Source organism: Otolemur garnettii, unplaced genomic scaffold (genome assembly GCF_000181295.1).
Source record: "Otolemur garnettii isolate 467f Iridium unplaced genomic scaffold, OtoGar3 scaffold00023, whole genome shotgun sequence".
Classification (NCBI taxonomy): domain Eukaryota; kingdom Metazoa; phylum Chordata; class Mammalia; order Primates; family Galagidae; genus Otolemur; species Otolemur garnettii.
This window is the reverse complement of record NW_003852418.1, coordinates 11,037,396-11,052,704: the sequence shown is the minus strand read 5'-3', so window position 1 is coordinate 11,052,704 and position 15,309 is coordinate 11,037,396. Positions and strand designations below refer to the sequence as shown.

The window sequence follows — 15,309 nt, the reverse complement described above, 5'->3', positions numbered from 1 at the left end:
TTCACTTTTTGGCTATTATGAATAACGCAGCTGTGAACAATAGTCTAAAAATTGGTGTATGTTTTCGTCACATTATGATACTTAACCTTTTGAGGAGTTGCTGGACTGGTTTCCAAAGCAACTGCACCATTTTACATTCCCGTTAGGATGGGGGGGGGGGCTTCCAATTTCTCTATATTCTCGCCAACACTTATTTTCCTTTTTCAGAATTTTTATCTTTATTAGGCCCATGCTAGTGGGGGAAGTGACACCTCACTGTGGCGCGGTTTGCACTTTCCTAATGGCTAATGATGCTGAGTGTCTTTTCATGGGCTTGTGGACCACGTGCCCGTCTTTGTTGGAGAGCTGCCTGTTCAAGTTCTTCGCACATTGTTAAACGGGATTATTTGTCTTTTCATGGTTGAGCTGTATCTCCTTTGTTTTCTTCATCACAGTTTTCACTCTCTGATGTGATTTTGCCTTTTTGGTTTTTTTCTTTTTTGTCTATCTTCCCTTTTCATTTTTATTTTTAATTAATTAATTTGTTTTTGAGACAGTCTCACTCTGTTGCCCTCGGTAGAGTGCCTTGGAGTCCTAGCTTGCAGCAACCTCAAACTCTTGGGCTTGAACAATCCTCTTGCCTCCGCCTCCCGAGTAGCTGGGACTACAGGCACCTGCCACAACACCCAACTAGTTTTTCTATTTTTAGGAGAGACAAGGGTCTTACTCTTGCTCAGGCTGGTCTTGAGCTCCTGAGCTCAAGTAGTTCACCTGCGTCAGCCTCCCAGAGTGTTAGGATTACAGGTGTGACCCAACGCACCTGGCCTATCTTCCCTTTTTCATACACAAGCCCCATGAGGTCAGAGACCTGGTCTGCCCTGTCCCCTGTTGCACCTGCAGCACCCAGGACAGTGCCTGCTTCATAGTTAATAATTGATGAACAAGTGAATTATTAGGGTTGCAATGATTCATTCATTCAGTCAGCAGACAGGTATCTAGGAGCTTTCTGCATCCCTATGGCTCCAGTAATTCTAAGACTAAGTCAGGGGTCCTAACCCAGGTTTAGGGACCTCCAGAGGGTCCACTGTGAGCACCAGCCCTGCAGTGTTGTGAGGTCCATCTTGTGATCCTGACTGCTGTTCTCAACAGCCGACTTTCCCTCTATTAGGGGGTGAGGTTTGGCTCAGGTTGGGGCACAATGGTAGTGTACTGTAAGTTTGAATGTGTTAATTATTTATTGCTAGGTAACAAAGCACTATACAGTTAGCAGCCCAAAACAACACTGATTTGTTAGTTCAGTTTGACAGGTCAGAAGTCCAGCTCAGTGTGGCTGGGTTCTTTGGTTAGAGGCTGAAATCAAGGCATCGTCGGCTGAGCTGCCCGTCTAGTGGGAAGCTCTAGGGAAGACTCTGCTGAGCTCAGCTGCTGTCAGCTGAGGGCCCCTCACAGTTTTTGAGGCCACCCAAGTTCCTTGTCACATGACCCTTTCCATGTTCAAAGCCAGCCGCAGAGACTCCCCCTCTGCCAAATCCGTCTCATGCTTTGAATCTCTTTTGCCAGGAAGGGCACTGTCCCTGGTAGGTCAGCCCTCTAAGGAGAGCACTTTACTTAAAGTCAGTTGTACCGTCTGTCTCTGACTGGATGCAGGGCATTGTACAAAGGTAGGGGTTACTGCGAGTCACCTGGAGTCTGCCTGCCACAGTGAGCAAGAAATATTCCCTCTGCGTTCACAAAGGATTCTGACTTTGTCACACACATAACCGTGTCACCCTGGGCTGAGCTAGCATGTACTCCTGGGACATCCCTAGAGGCTGTGTCCTGGCCTCTTGCTGCCTACGTCCTTCAAACTCTGAGCTGTTGAGGGGAAGTCGGGGGCAGAGATGAAGCAGGAGCTCCCACTGCCTTCTGCCACCCGACCGTGCTGTCCAGTCTCAACCTCTGTCTCTGGGCAGGACAGGGAGTATGAGATGACCAAAACCCTAGTCCACGCTGGCTCAGACAAACTCCTCTGTGTTCTTATGCTATGGGGTGCTGCAAAGCCCTTGCCCCCAGCTCCACTGGACCCCATACTCTGTGCTAGACGTCAACTGATCCCCAGCTTTTGCTCCCACCCCCACAGTCCATTCTCTGCCCTGCAGCCAAAAGGATCCTATAGAAACCTCAGCCAAATTATGTCCCTGCACTGCTCAAAACTCTCCCATGGTTCCCACCTCTCTGAAGGAAAACCTGAGGGCCTCACAGCTGCCTCCCAGACCCTGCACAGGGCAGCCCGTTACCTCTCCAGCATCAACCTCTGTGACTTCTCCCTGCTTCCTCTGATCCTGCCTCATCAGCTTCCTTACTGTTCTTTGATCACACCAGGTGTGAGCCAACCTCAGGGCCTTTGTACTTGCTGCTCCTTCTGCCTGGAAAGCTCTGCTCCTAGATACTGCTGTGTCTCCCTCCCTCACCACCTTCAGGTCTGCCTTATTCATCCTCAGTGACACCACCCTGACTTCTCCCTTTAAAATCATACCCCATGACATATACTTTTCATTCCTTTCCTTGACTTATCAAAGGGTGATAAGTTCTGTGGCTTCTACAGGCGACCCGGAGAGCCTCCCCTGGACTTGGGCAGCATCCCCTGGTTGGGCTATGCCTTGGACTTTGGAAAAGATGCTGCCAGCTTCCTCACTAGGATGAAGGAGAGGCATGGTGACATCTTTACTGTAAGTGCCTCTTGTGCCTGCTGGGAGGGACAGGGATGAGAAACTGGGCCTCATAGCCAGTGTTGGCCAATTCCTTCCACATCTATCCACATGCTGATTCCCTCATCCAACATCCATCCAGTGGTCCAGCCAGCTTCCTATCCATCTGGCTGTCCAGCTGCACTTCCAATGCTTGCTTAGTACCCATCCCTTCAGTATCCCTCTAGTTTGTTCCCACCATCCAGCCTCACAGTCACTCAACATCTATCTAGTACTCGTACCTCCATGCAGCCCACCTCCACCCATTCATTCAACTTCCATCTGTCCAACATTCATCTTCCCATCTAACACCTGTTCTTCTGCCTGTCCACACTGTGTCTCCCCAGCACCCTTCCCTCCTAATGTCTGCCCTGCGTTCATCCATGTATTCTGTTTCCATCAAACTTCCACCTATCTACTCACCATCCATCTTTCCATATACTCACCCAACATCTGTCTGTTCACCCCTTATCCATCATCTATCCTTCCCTCTACCTATATTTACCCAGCATTCTCCCACTCACTCATGGAACCGACATCCATCCAGCTTTCATTCATTTGCGGTTGCCCCTCCATATCCATGGGTTCTGTGTCTGTGGATTCACCCAACCATAGATCAAAAATATTTGAAAAAAATTGCGCCTATACTGAATATTTGTGGGATTTTTTCTTGTTATTACACATATACCCTAAATAATACAGCAGAAAATCTACTACATAGCATTTACATAGTGTTAGGAATTGTAAGTCATCTAGGGATGATTTAAATTATATGGGAGATGTGCATAGGTTATATGCAAACACCGTGCCATTGTGTATCAAGGCCTTGAGCGTCCATGGATTTTGGTATATGTAGGAGATCCTGGTACCAATTCTCCACAGACACTGAGAGAGGACTATGCAATTTCTACCAACTTCTATTTTTCCATTTATCTAACCATCTTTCTACACACTTGCCACAATCTACACAACACTTAGCTATATTAAAAATTCAATGTCCAGGGCAGTGCCTATGGCTCAAAGGAGTAGGGCTCCGGCCCCATATGCCAGAGGTGGCGGGTTCAAACCCAGCCCCGGCCAAAAAAAAAAAAAAATTCAGTGTTCACTCAGTATACATCTATTTATATCTCCATCTGCCTGTCCCTCTGACATCCATTCTAAGGGACCACCCATCTGTCCATCTTCCATGTATTCTTCCAACTTCCATCAGCCATTCTTCAGTCTGTCGACTCAATATCTACTTAGCATCCTATTATCCATGTACCCAGCATTCACACACACATTTAGTTTTCCACTAACCTTCCATCCCTGTTATCCAACCTAGATGCTTTAACTTATCCTTCCATTTATCCACCCATATAACTTTCTGTTCACTGGCATTTACCAACAGTTTCCTTCCTCCCTTCTTTCCTCCTTCCTTCCCTCTCTCCCTACCTTCCCTTCTTCCTTCCATCTATAATCCATCTACTAGCATTTAGCTAATGATCTCCTTCCTTCCTTCCCTCCCTCTCTTCCTCTGTCTCTCTCCTCTTACCTACCTCCGTTCCTTCTTTCCTTCCTCCCACCCATCTACAATCCATCTGGCGTTTACCCAACAACAACCTTCCCTTTCATTCATCTGTTCATCCTTCCATTTTTCCATCCACCTGCTGCACATGATATCCATCCGTGATGCACATGATATCCACCTGCTGTCTTCTGTGGGCCTTCTCTCTTGGCTGCTGGATATATGGCAGCAGCCAAGATAACAGTGGCAGGTGCTTCAGAGTGAGGTGATAAAGAACACAGCCTTTGATTTTATTTTTATTTATTTTTTGTCACCCTTGGTAGAGTGCTGTGGCATCACAGCTCACAGCAACCTCAAACTCTTGGGCTTAAGTGATTCTCTTCCCTCAGCCTCCCGAGTAGCTGGGACTACAGGTGCCCACCACAATACCTGGCTATTTTTTTGTTGCAGTTGTCATTGTTGTTTAGCTGGCCTGGGCTGGGTTCAAACCTGCCAGCCTTAATGTATGTGGCTGGTGCCATAACCACTGTGCTATAGGCAGTGCTTTGATTTTAAAAAGTCCTGAATTTTAAAAAGCTCAGCCCCCATAGCTCCGTGGTTAGGGTGCCAGCCACATATATCGAGGCTGGTGTGTTTGAATCTGGCCCAGACCTGCTAAATAACAATGACAACAACAACAACAAAAATAGCCAGGCATTGTGGCGGGCACCTGTAGTCCTAGCTACTTGGGAGACTGAGGCAAGAGAATCACTTAAGCCCAAGAGTTTGAGGTTGCTGTGAGCTGTGACGCCACAGCACTCTACTGAGGGAGACATAGTGAGACTCTGTCTCAAAAAAAAAAAGTCTTGACTTCTAGTCCCAGCTCTGCCACTTCACAGCCATGAGATCATGAGCACATGAATACCTTCTCTTAGCCTTACTTTTCAGCTACAAATATGTGAGTGATATTCCCCATCTCACAGGTTGGTCATGAGGGATAGATAAGAGAACATTGTCTCTTAAGTGCCTGGTAGAGACAGTGCCCTTGACCCCTGGGAGCAGCTGCTGTTCATAGTGACACTACTCACTCTACCCCTGCCAACATCCCACAGATCCTGGTGGGGGGCAGATATGTCACCATCCTCCTGGACCCGCACTCCTATGACACAGTGGTGTGGGAGCCTCGCACCAGGCTGGACTTTCACGGCTATGCTGTCTTCCTCATGGAGAGGATGTTCGATGTGCAGCTTCCACATTACAACCCCAGTGATGAAAAGGCCAGGCTGAAACCGTGAGTGGCTGTACATGGCACCCATGTGGGTGGGCTGTGGTGGGTGAACTGCTTCTACCTGTGTGGCCCAAGACTTAGGTGGCCATGTTGGTTCCACACCAAGTGTCCATAAAGGCATTTTGTCTTGAGAACACAAGACAAAAGCAGCTCAAAAGAACTGAGCTAAAGAAGAACTCTACCTTTCATTTCTGTTTCCTCTCCTCCTGATTTTAGTAGGAGGAGACCAGGGACAGTTAGACCCAGATTCAAGTCCCAGCTCCATCAGTTCCTGGATTTGTGACTTTGGACAAATCTCTCCTCCTCTCTGAGCCTCTGTTTCCTCATCTGTAAAGTGAAGGATAGTAGGTGGGGTGATGAGTATTTTTTTGTGTGTGCAATTTTTGACCAGGGCTGGGTTTGAACCCACCACCTCCGGCATATGGAGCCGGCGCCCTACTCCTTTGAGCCACAGGCGCCACCCATGATGAGTATTTTTGATCCATTCCCTGTGCCAGGCATCATGTACCATCTCATTTGTCTTCATAGCAACACTGGAGGCTCTGTAACTTACAGCTTCATTTTGCAGAGAGGAGCACAGCAGGGCTCAGAGAGGAGAAATGACTTGCCTTAGGCCACATAGGAGGTGGTGCAACTTCTGCAACATAAGGATAATTAAACCCACAACAGGACACGTGAGCACATCTACTCTGTTCAGTCAGCAGACATCTGAAGAGTTACTATGCCCTCCTTGGTCAGTGTCCGAGATGGGCATGGGTATAGGAGTGAGCCAACCACCATTTGTTATACCAGGTGTCTGATGGGCACACTTTCATATCTGCACCTTAGCCCCCATTTTTACCCATGCTTTATAGATCAGGAAACTGAGGCTCTGAGAAGTGAAGTGACTTGCCAAGGCCTACTGCTGGTAACTAGTGGGACTAGGATTTGAACCTACGTCTGCTGCCTTTGCAGCCCATTCTCATTCTCCTGAAATACTGAGACAGATGAGACCCTGTGTCCACCTCTGCTGAATTCACACAGTCTGATGAACCTTCAGTGATCTGTCTCCAGGTGGTGACAGAACTGGAGTCTGAACAGTGCACGCCCACTGGAGTGATGTCTTGTGATGTCTTGCTGCTGCCACAAGGTGTCGCTATTGAACATTGGCTGTGCACAGCCCCATGGACACTCTGTTCACTAGCTAAAGTGGTGCCCGTTGTGGTCTTCATAAGCAGCAAAAGGGGCTGAGATTTAGATATAAATCTCCCTTTCTTGGCTTCTAACCAAATCCTCAGTCATGGCTCAGAGTAGAAGGTACTGTGTAGCATGGAGGCTCAGTACAGAGGGACTCTGGCTTCTGCCACACACTCCCCTGGGCTGGCCATCTCCTCAGACTCATAGGTCTACATGATGAGGCCATGTCACCAGCACGGATTTCCTTTTCCTCATGTTACATTCAGTGGAAGTGATGTCTTATAGTAGTCCTTAGTCAGGGGACACCATAACTATCCGAATGCATCTTCCTATCTTTTGACTTTAGGGAGAAATGAATTGCTTTTTAGTTCCTTCCCTTCTAGAAGTCTGTGGGTCCCTTATACAATCTGTCCCCAGGGAGGGACAGATTATCTTGGTTAAGAGTTCAGACTCTGGGACGGCACCCATGGCTCAGTGGGTAAGGCGTCGGCCACATACACTGAGGGTGGAAGGTTGGAGCCCAGCCTGAGCCAGCTAAACAACAATGACAACTGCAACAAAAAAATAGCCGGGCGTTGTGGCAGGCACCTGTAGTGCCAGCTACTTGGGAGGCTGAGGCAAGAGAATCACTTAAGCCCAAGCCCAAGAGTTTGAGATTGCTGTGAGCTGTGATGCTACAACACTCTACTGGGGGTGACATAGTGAGACTCTGTCTCAAAAAAAAAAAAAAAAAAAAGAGTTCAGACTCTAGAGTTGGGCAGACCTAGGTTTCAGTCCCAGTCATACCACTTACTACCTATGTGACCTTGGGTAAGTCACTTTCCTCTCTTCTTCTGAGTTTCTCCATCTAGAAAATGGATGTTATAATCCTAGGTTGGTCATAAAATGAAATGAGATTATTATGCTTGGCACAACAAATGGTATCTGTCTTTGATTTTTGTTTTTGTTTTTTTGAGTCAGAGTCTCAAGCTGTCACCCTGGGTAGAGTGCCATGGCATCATAGCTCACAGCAACCTTCAACTCTTGGGCTCAAGCAATCCTCTTGCCTTCGTTTTTCTATTTTTAGTATAAACAGGGTCTTGCTTTTGCTCAGGCTGGTCTTTAACTCGTGAGCTCAAGCCCTCCACCCATCTCAGCCTCCCAGAGTCTATCCTTTTGTTGATGATGATAGTTATCATACCATCATATTTAAGTCAGGCTTCCACAGGGTCCCATTGTCGATGGGGAACTTGAACTTTGGGTTACTGAGATTTGGGAGGGAGGTGCCTGTCGACAGCCAAAATCTCACACTTTTGTTCTCTGCCTCAGGACTCTTCTCCACAGAGACCTCCAGGTGCTCACAGATGCCATGTATACCAACCTCCGCACTGTTTTGCTGGGTGATGCCACAGAAGCAGATAGTGGCTGGCATGAGATGGGGCTCCTTGACTTCTCCTACAGCGTCCTGCTCAGGTAAGGCCTGGTACTCTAGCCCTGTGTCAGCCATGAGCCGTGGCCACGTGAACTGTGAGGATTTTGCCCAAAGCAAAGACTGCAGGGAAGTCATTGCACACCCAGGACACCAGGTGTTCATCTGACCTGGCTGAGGAGTTGTGAAATGAGATAATGGCTGAAAAGGGGACCTATGGGTCACCCAGAAAAGGAGTAGCAGAGTGCAACTTCAGAGACCATCTTGTCCTGTGGCTTCTAGACTTTGGGATTTCATAGAGCAGAAAAACAAAATGCGTGCCCAAACCAGGACCTTAACCTTTTTTCAGATCACACGAACTCATGTTAAAAACTGCACAACCAAACATCCCTTTCCTCAGTAGTGTGGGGTCCCATGCCAGGCTCTGGGAACACAGCAGGACCGGGACAGATGAAGTCCCCAAACTCACACACTGACACTCAGCGGGCGAGGAAGACTATGGTTATGTCAGAGGGGGATAAACATGATGACAGAGATGCACAGATGGGATGACAGCATCTGAGGGGTTCTTTTAGCCAGACAGGTGACAGAGGACCTCTCTGAGGATTTGGCCTCAGCGTTGAGAAGTAACTACGAGGTACCTGTCATGCCACAATTCTAGGCAGTAGACACAGCAAGTGCAAAGGCCCGGAGGTGGGAGGAAGCTTGGCAAGAGGGCCAGTGTGGCTGGAGCATTATGAGCTGTGGGGAGAAGATGGAGATGGGGTCAGAGAAGTTGGCAGAAGCAGGGCTCATGGAGACTCAAGGCTGGAGAAGGCTCTGGAATGCATTCTTAGTAAGATGGGTAACATCAGGGGTTTGAGTAGGGAACGGCTTGATCTGAGTTTTGAAGCCCCTTTGGCTGTTAGATGGAGGATAGATGGGAGGTGGGGGGTGGGCCTGAGATGGGTGGAGGACCCATTGGGAGCCTGCCCTATTAAGGCAGAGAAAGGTGGTAGCCCAGGGAGGTGGTGAGGTTGTGGGTAACAGTTGGAGATAGCGGGGAGGAGAGGGTTTGGTGTGGGTGGGGAAGCGAAGATGATGTGAAGGGCAGCTCCTTGATTTTTAGTGGTATCATTAACCACTATTATTACCAGCATTTGTGAAAGAAAGGGCATTTCTACCCCTTCAAAAAATTACAGCAACAGTTTTAGAATGAAGGGCAGTCACTGGCTGACGTACATGAGCATGTGGGTCTGTTTATGGCTCAGCACGTGCCAACTCATTTAATACTTGCAGTGGCTCCCAGAAGCTAGGACTTTACACACCCCACTTGATAGATGGGGAAACTGAGACTGCAGGAGCCTAAGTCATCTGCTCAGAGGCCCATGTTGGGGCCCTGGCAGGGCTGGCTCCAGAGTCTGCACTCTTAGCCACCACCTCTGCATATAAATGATCCCATTCTCTTGGGTTCGCCCTGGACTGGTGCAAACATCATCACGAGCTATATTTGGTCTGGGTGGAACTGGTCTGGTCTGCCCTGTCACTGTGGGATGGGGACTGAGATTCAGAGAGAGGCAGCTGAAACCACCCAGCAAATTCACAGCAGGGTAACCCCAAGGTCTCCTAGCTCCTGCCACCATGTGTCCTCGTGTGGGTGAAGAAGTCAGAGAGGAAGCAGTGGGTTTGGGGGAGATGGGGATAGGGTGGCAGCTGAGGCCGATGAGGCCTCTTGGCACTGTAGGCACTGGGCTAGGAGAAGTGGACGCAGACCCCTGTGTCTGCAGGGCCCAAGGCCTGGGCTGCTGCACCTGGCTCTGGGGTGGCTGCTCTAGGTCTTGTCAGGGCCACCTGCAGCCCTGCAATCGAAAGGGAGTAGGCTCACCAGATGGCAGGGACCAGATATGGAGGTGCCACCTGCAGGTGCCACCTCTCAGACCTTCCACCCTGTCCTGTGTTGGCCTCCTCAGCATCACATCCGGAGTCCCAGTCTGTCCTCATCCTGTAACCCTGGCCTCTTCTCATCACGCTGTCCTCCTTGAGCCTCGGCATATCCCGTGTGGGGCCTTTGCAGTTTCTGTTCCCTTGCCTGGGAATGCTGTTCCCCTCACATCTGCACGGCTCCCACCTCATATCCTTCACACCTCATCCCGAGGCCACCTGCTCAGGGTGCCCTTTCCTGACACCCTGTTAGTATGGTGGCCCTCTCCTATGATCTAGTTGGTCTGGCTTTTTTTTTCTTCATGGCACCCAGTGTCTCATGTGGGTCATGAGTGTCATCACACGTGTGGGTGTCGTCTTCAGCCATGTGGCTTTGTCAGGAGGTCCCATGAAAGGCCCTTCGTTTCTACCGTGTGAAACTTCGTGGTCCTCTGGGTTTGTTTATTTATTGTGGTTTTTTTGTATTGCAGTTTGGGGTAGAAATACATGTACAGGGAAAAGGTTCTCTGTTTGGGAAAAAACAGTAGTGCAGGTTGGGTGATAAATGACAACCAGTGCTTGACTGCAGTGTCGTGGGGACCACAGGGTGCCATGAAGATGATGGTGGCTTCACAAGTGTGAGTCTCTCTATAAGGGACAGCCGTAACTCTGTCCCTGCCCACAGCTGTCAGGTGGGACTGTGGGCCCTGGGGTGCCAGGTTCCTTTTTTGAGATGAGCTGAGTGGGAGGTTGGATTTTATGAGTTTCCCCAAATATTTGAAGGAAGGTTCAGATTGTTTTTAGTAAAACTATTGACTTAAGGAAAAAAAAAACCAACCATGTCTGTGGACGGCGTCCAGTTTACGGTTTGCACTGTCACGGCTCCTGCCTTAAGGAAGCAGAAGGCCTCAGTCTGGAGAAGAGGGGCCTGGGCCTGATGTGCTTGGAGGGAGGAGGGAGGGAGTCCTTGTGGCTGATGCAGAGGCTTAAGCAGGGCTGACAGCTTAGACTCTGGAAGGAGCGTTTCAGCTCCTCTGAAGGAGGGATGGCTTCCTCTTAGTCCGTGGAGGGTGGGCAGGTCCTGTACTCTCCTTCCCTGGGGTGTGGAAGCCTCGGGGGATGAGGGGGAGGCGAATGGGATGTAGGGGCAAGAAGGACAATGGCCTGAATGACTCCAAGGTCAGAATCCTGGTGACACCATGATTTTCTCCCAAGATCAGTGTTCTTAGGATTACTTCCTACCTGTCCATCCATCCCTTCATTTATCCCTCCTTCTATCCATCTATCCTCTCATTCATCCACCCATCCCACCGACCACCCACTCCTCCATCCATATATCCATCCATCCATTCATCCACTTCTTTATCTACCAATCCATCCTTCATCCACCTACCCATCCACCCTTCCACCCTCTCATTCCTCCATTCTTCCATCTCCCATCCACCAGTTCATCTACCCATTCATTTTTTCCATCCATCCATCCATCCTCCATCCAGCCATCCATTCAGTATTTGCTGAGGGTCTACTTTTTGCCTGCACTTTTTGCTTACACCGTGTAAGTGAGGACACAGTGGGGACTAGGCAGGCCTCCCTCATTCCTGCTTCTACTTTCCCAATCCCTCTTCTGGCAGGACCAGGGGAAGCAGGAGTGGGGTGGGGGTGGGGCTTCAGTGCTGTCTCCCTGCTGAAGCCTCAACCCCTCTAACCATGTGGACAAAGTGCAAACCTGTAGTTTCCCTCTCAGGATAAGGCCAAGGGGCTGGGTGGGGGCTGGACTTCTGGGGCTTTAAGGTTAGGGGTGATGATGTGTCCTCTGAGCATGGTTCTGTGAGTGTGTGCATGTATGTGTGTGCACGTGTGTGTACACACCTCAGTGAGGGCACACGGTAGCTCCCGTGTCCTATCGTTTTCATATCTGGCCAGGTCCTGTCCTACTCGGAGCTCCCAGGGTCCCTCAGGTCAAGCCTGACCTCCTCACCAATGCAGGGCCCTGCCCTGTGTGCCCAGTCCTGGCAGCCCCAGGCCCTCCTGCCCCCTTGCTCATGCCCCAGCTCCAGCGTCTGCACCAGCCATCCCTGGTGGCTCTCCTACCAGGCACATTGCTCCCTCAGTCCTGGCCTTTGCACAGGCTGTGGTGTTGTCCCAGAACCTTCCTCTTGTGCTTCCTCCTGCTTATCCTGTGAGTCTCAGCCAGGTGTCCTCAAACTGTGGCCCACAGGCCACATGTGGCCTGCCTAGGACATTTATCCAGTCCGCCGGGTGTTTTTGCCGCTGCTGCCTGTCCTGCTTAGCAGCTGACTCTCCCGGGGCCCGCAGTCTGGCCCTCCAACAGCCTGAGGGACAGTGAACTGGCCCCCTGTTTAAAAAATCTGAAGACCCCTCCTCCAGGAAGCCCTCATTGAGTCCCTCTCTGGATACCAGTTTCTCCTTTGCTGTGTGCCCCCATCTCACCACTGTCCCCTTACGCTGTCTGCAGCCTCATCAGCCTCCTCACAGCTCCTCAACACTTGCTCCCTTGCACCCCAGGATATTTGCACTTGCTGCTCACGCTGCCTCGAACCCTCCCTCACCTCTTCCATGGCTCCTCCTCATCCCTCAGGGGTCAGCTTGATGCAAGCCCCCTCCTTTCCACATGTCTGACACTGCGGCCCTGATCCTCCCTGGCCTGCTGCCCAGCTCCGTCTGATGGCGCCACTGGATACCAGCTACACGTTACTTGCTTTACTCATTTCTTTTGCCTATGGTCTGTCTCCCCGGGCTCAGGTGTCAGCTCCTTGGAGACAGGAAGTTTTGTATGTCTTATTCACTGCTGACTCCCAGTGCCCAGAAGAGCTCCCAGCACACAATTGGGCTCATGCTTGATAGGTCCCTGAATGAAAAGAAGCTGCCACAGGTGGGTTTGGTGGCGAGTGCCCAAGGGCGACCTCTGACCTGCTGTTTCTCACCCCCAGAGCCGGCTACCTGACTCTCTATGGAATTGAGGCTCTGCCACGCACCCATGAGAGCCAGGCCCAGGACCGTGTCCACTCAGCTGAGGTCTTCCACACCTTCCGCCAGCTCGACCTACTGCTCCCCAAACTGGCTCGTGGCTCTCTGTCAGCGGGTGAGCACCATGAGGGTCCCAGTGGGCGGCAAGGAGGATGGAAAGACTCAGGGGGAAGTCCATGCTCAAGGTGAAGGATCGGGGCCACACAGGAAGAAGGAGATCCTAATGCCCCATGAGGGAGTGAGTGGAGCCGTTCATTCTGGGAGCCGTCCTGGGTTGGGTTTAGCGCCTCCCCCCAGCCCCGTCACGGGGTATACACAAGCACAATGATAGGGAGGTAGGGCTTGGACCAGACCTCCAGTTCCTGGTGAAAATTCTGATTTAGTACATCTGGAGTGGGGCCTGAGAATCTTTCTGCATATATGTTCCTTTTCTTGTTTTAAGATTTGAATGGCTTTTAAAACTCCCAGCACTTTGGGAGGCTGAGGTGGGAGGATTGCTTAAGGGCAGGAGGTCAGGACCTGCGTGCATAAGAGTAAAACTCTGTCTCTACAGAAAGTAGAAATATCAGCCAAGCATGGTGGTATAAGCCTGTAGTCACAGCTACTTGGGAGGCTGAGGCAGGAGGATCTCTTGAGCCCGGGAGTTTGAGGTTGTAGTAAACTATGATGACACTATGGTACTCTAGCCCAGGGAACAGAGCGAGACCCTGTCTCAAAAATAAAAAAAATAATAATACAGACATCTTTCTAGCCCTTGCATGTCTGTTCTAGGATCTAGTTAATTATCTCCCACTCATGGATATCTGTTTATTTTCTTTCTCTTTTTCTTTCTTTCTGTCTACCTGTCTTTCTTAATTTTTTAAAAATAGCATTTCATTGTCCCGTATCTGTTGTACCATCTGGTGATTTCATTTCTCTTTGACAGGGTCTTAGAAGTGGGTTTGGTGGGTCAAAGGCTACACACATTAACATTTTTATCAGCTTCCTCTACATCATTTCTAAAACCACAGAGCAATCAAGTGTCTGCCCGGGGGAAGAGCCCGCCCCGCCAGATGGTGTCAGTCTTTCCACTTGTTTGCCAATCTGATGGGCAGAGGCACATAACTTATTTCAATTTGCATTCTCGCACTACTTTGCCTCTGTGCTTTGTTGGCCTTTAAATCCTTGTCAATCTGATGGGCAAAACGAGGCATCTGGCTGGCTACTGTGATGAAACATCTATGTTTCACTAGCCACCTGCATTTCCTCTTTGTGAGCTCTGTAACTTCTAAGAGGCCTTTCATTATTTTATGGACTCTTCACATCAATGCTGGGAGGTTGGTATTCCCATCCTCATTTTGCACGTGGGAAACTGAGGCTCAGAGAGGTGAAATCACTCTCTTTGTACAGATGCACAGCTGGTGGGTGGCAGAGCCAATAAAATGGAAACTTGGTCTGTCTATTTGATTGCAAAATCCTGTATGTAAAGGATCCTAGGATCCACCTGCCACATCCTAGCACTGACTGTGTCTGCAGGAAAAAGTAGGTTTCTCTATGGCTTTTTCCTCTGTACAGGAGCTCCAGGAGAGTCAGATAATTACTGAGGACCCTCCATTCTGGGAGCCGTCCTGGCTTGGGTGTAGGGAGACCGTATTGCCCAATATGGCCAGCAGGTGGCGATGTTGGAGGACAGTTTCTGATCTTAGCTGGGGCCAGAGGCGTGTGGGCAAAGAGGCTCTCCGACCTTGTTGTAGGGAAATTTGTGAAGCTGCACAGCCTCTTCTGCAGAACCTACCAAAATATACAAGACAACTTTGATTCTCTACTTCCACTTGTAGGAATTTATCCTGTAGACAGGCTTGCCCATGGCTGCAGATCCACACAATTGTCACAATGCTTGTAAAAGCAAGTGCCAGAAACAGTTTAAATGACTACCTGTAGAGGTGGATTAAGTAAACTATGCATTCACATAAGGGCAAGCTATGCAACCGTAAAACAGAATGGGATGTATTGTGTAGGATGAAATCCACTATTACAAAAAAGAAGCCGGGTGAAAACCAGCGGGTTTAGTGTGCCACCATTAATATATTTACTGAAATGTGGGAATATGTGTAGATTTTTACTTTTGGGAAGGCTGAAATGGGGCAGATTGAAAATTACCCTTGCAGTATGCCCATTTGAAATTTTAGAGATTCCTTTTCTTCTTATTATTATGTTTTTACCATGTATGTGCATTATTCATCTTTCAGTTTTAAAAATATAAAATATAAAATATTTGGGGTGGTGCCAGTGGCTCAGAAGAGTAGGGTGTCAGCCCCATATGCTGGAGGTGGTGGGTTCAAACCCAGGCCTGGCCAGAAATTGCAAAAAAAAAAAAAAT

The 15,309-nt window shown here is 49.4% G+C and overlaps 1 protein-coding gene across 1 annotated transcript in view; it reads left to right on the top strand.

The window, feature by feature from the left end:
• The window catches only part of PTGIS (prostaglandin I2 synthase), a 39,016-nt gene that overhangs the window by 7,168 nt on the left and 16,539 nt on the right, over positions 1-15,309 (top strand). Inside the window, exons 2-5 of the mRNA XM_003787686.3 lie at positions 2,564-2,687; positions 5,304-5,482; positions 7,964-8,107; positions 12,914-13,065. Coding sequence (XP_003787734.1) covers positions 2,564-2,687; positions 5,304-5,482; positions 7,964-8,107; positions 12,914-13,065 — 599 coding nt within the window. The remainder of the gene's footprint in view (positions 1-2,563; positions 2,688-5,303; positions 5,483-7,963; positions 8,108-12,913; positions 13,066-15,309) is intronic.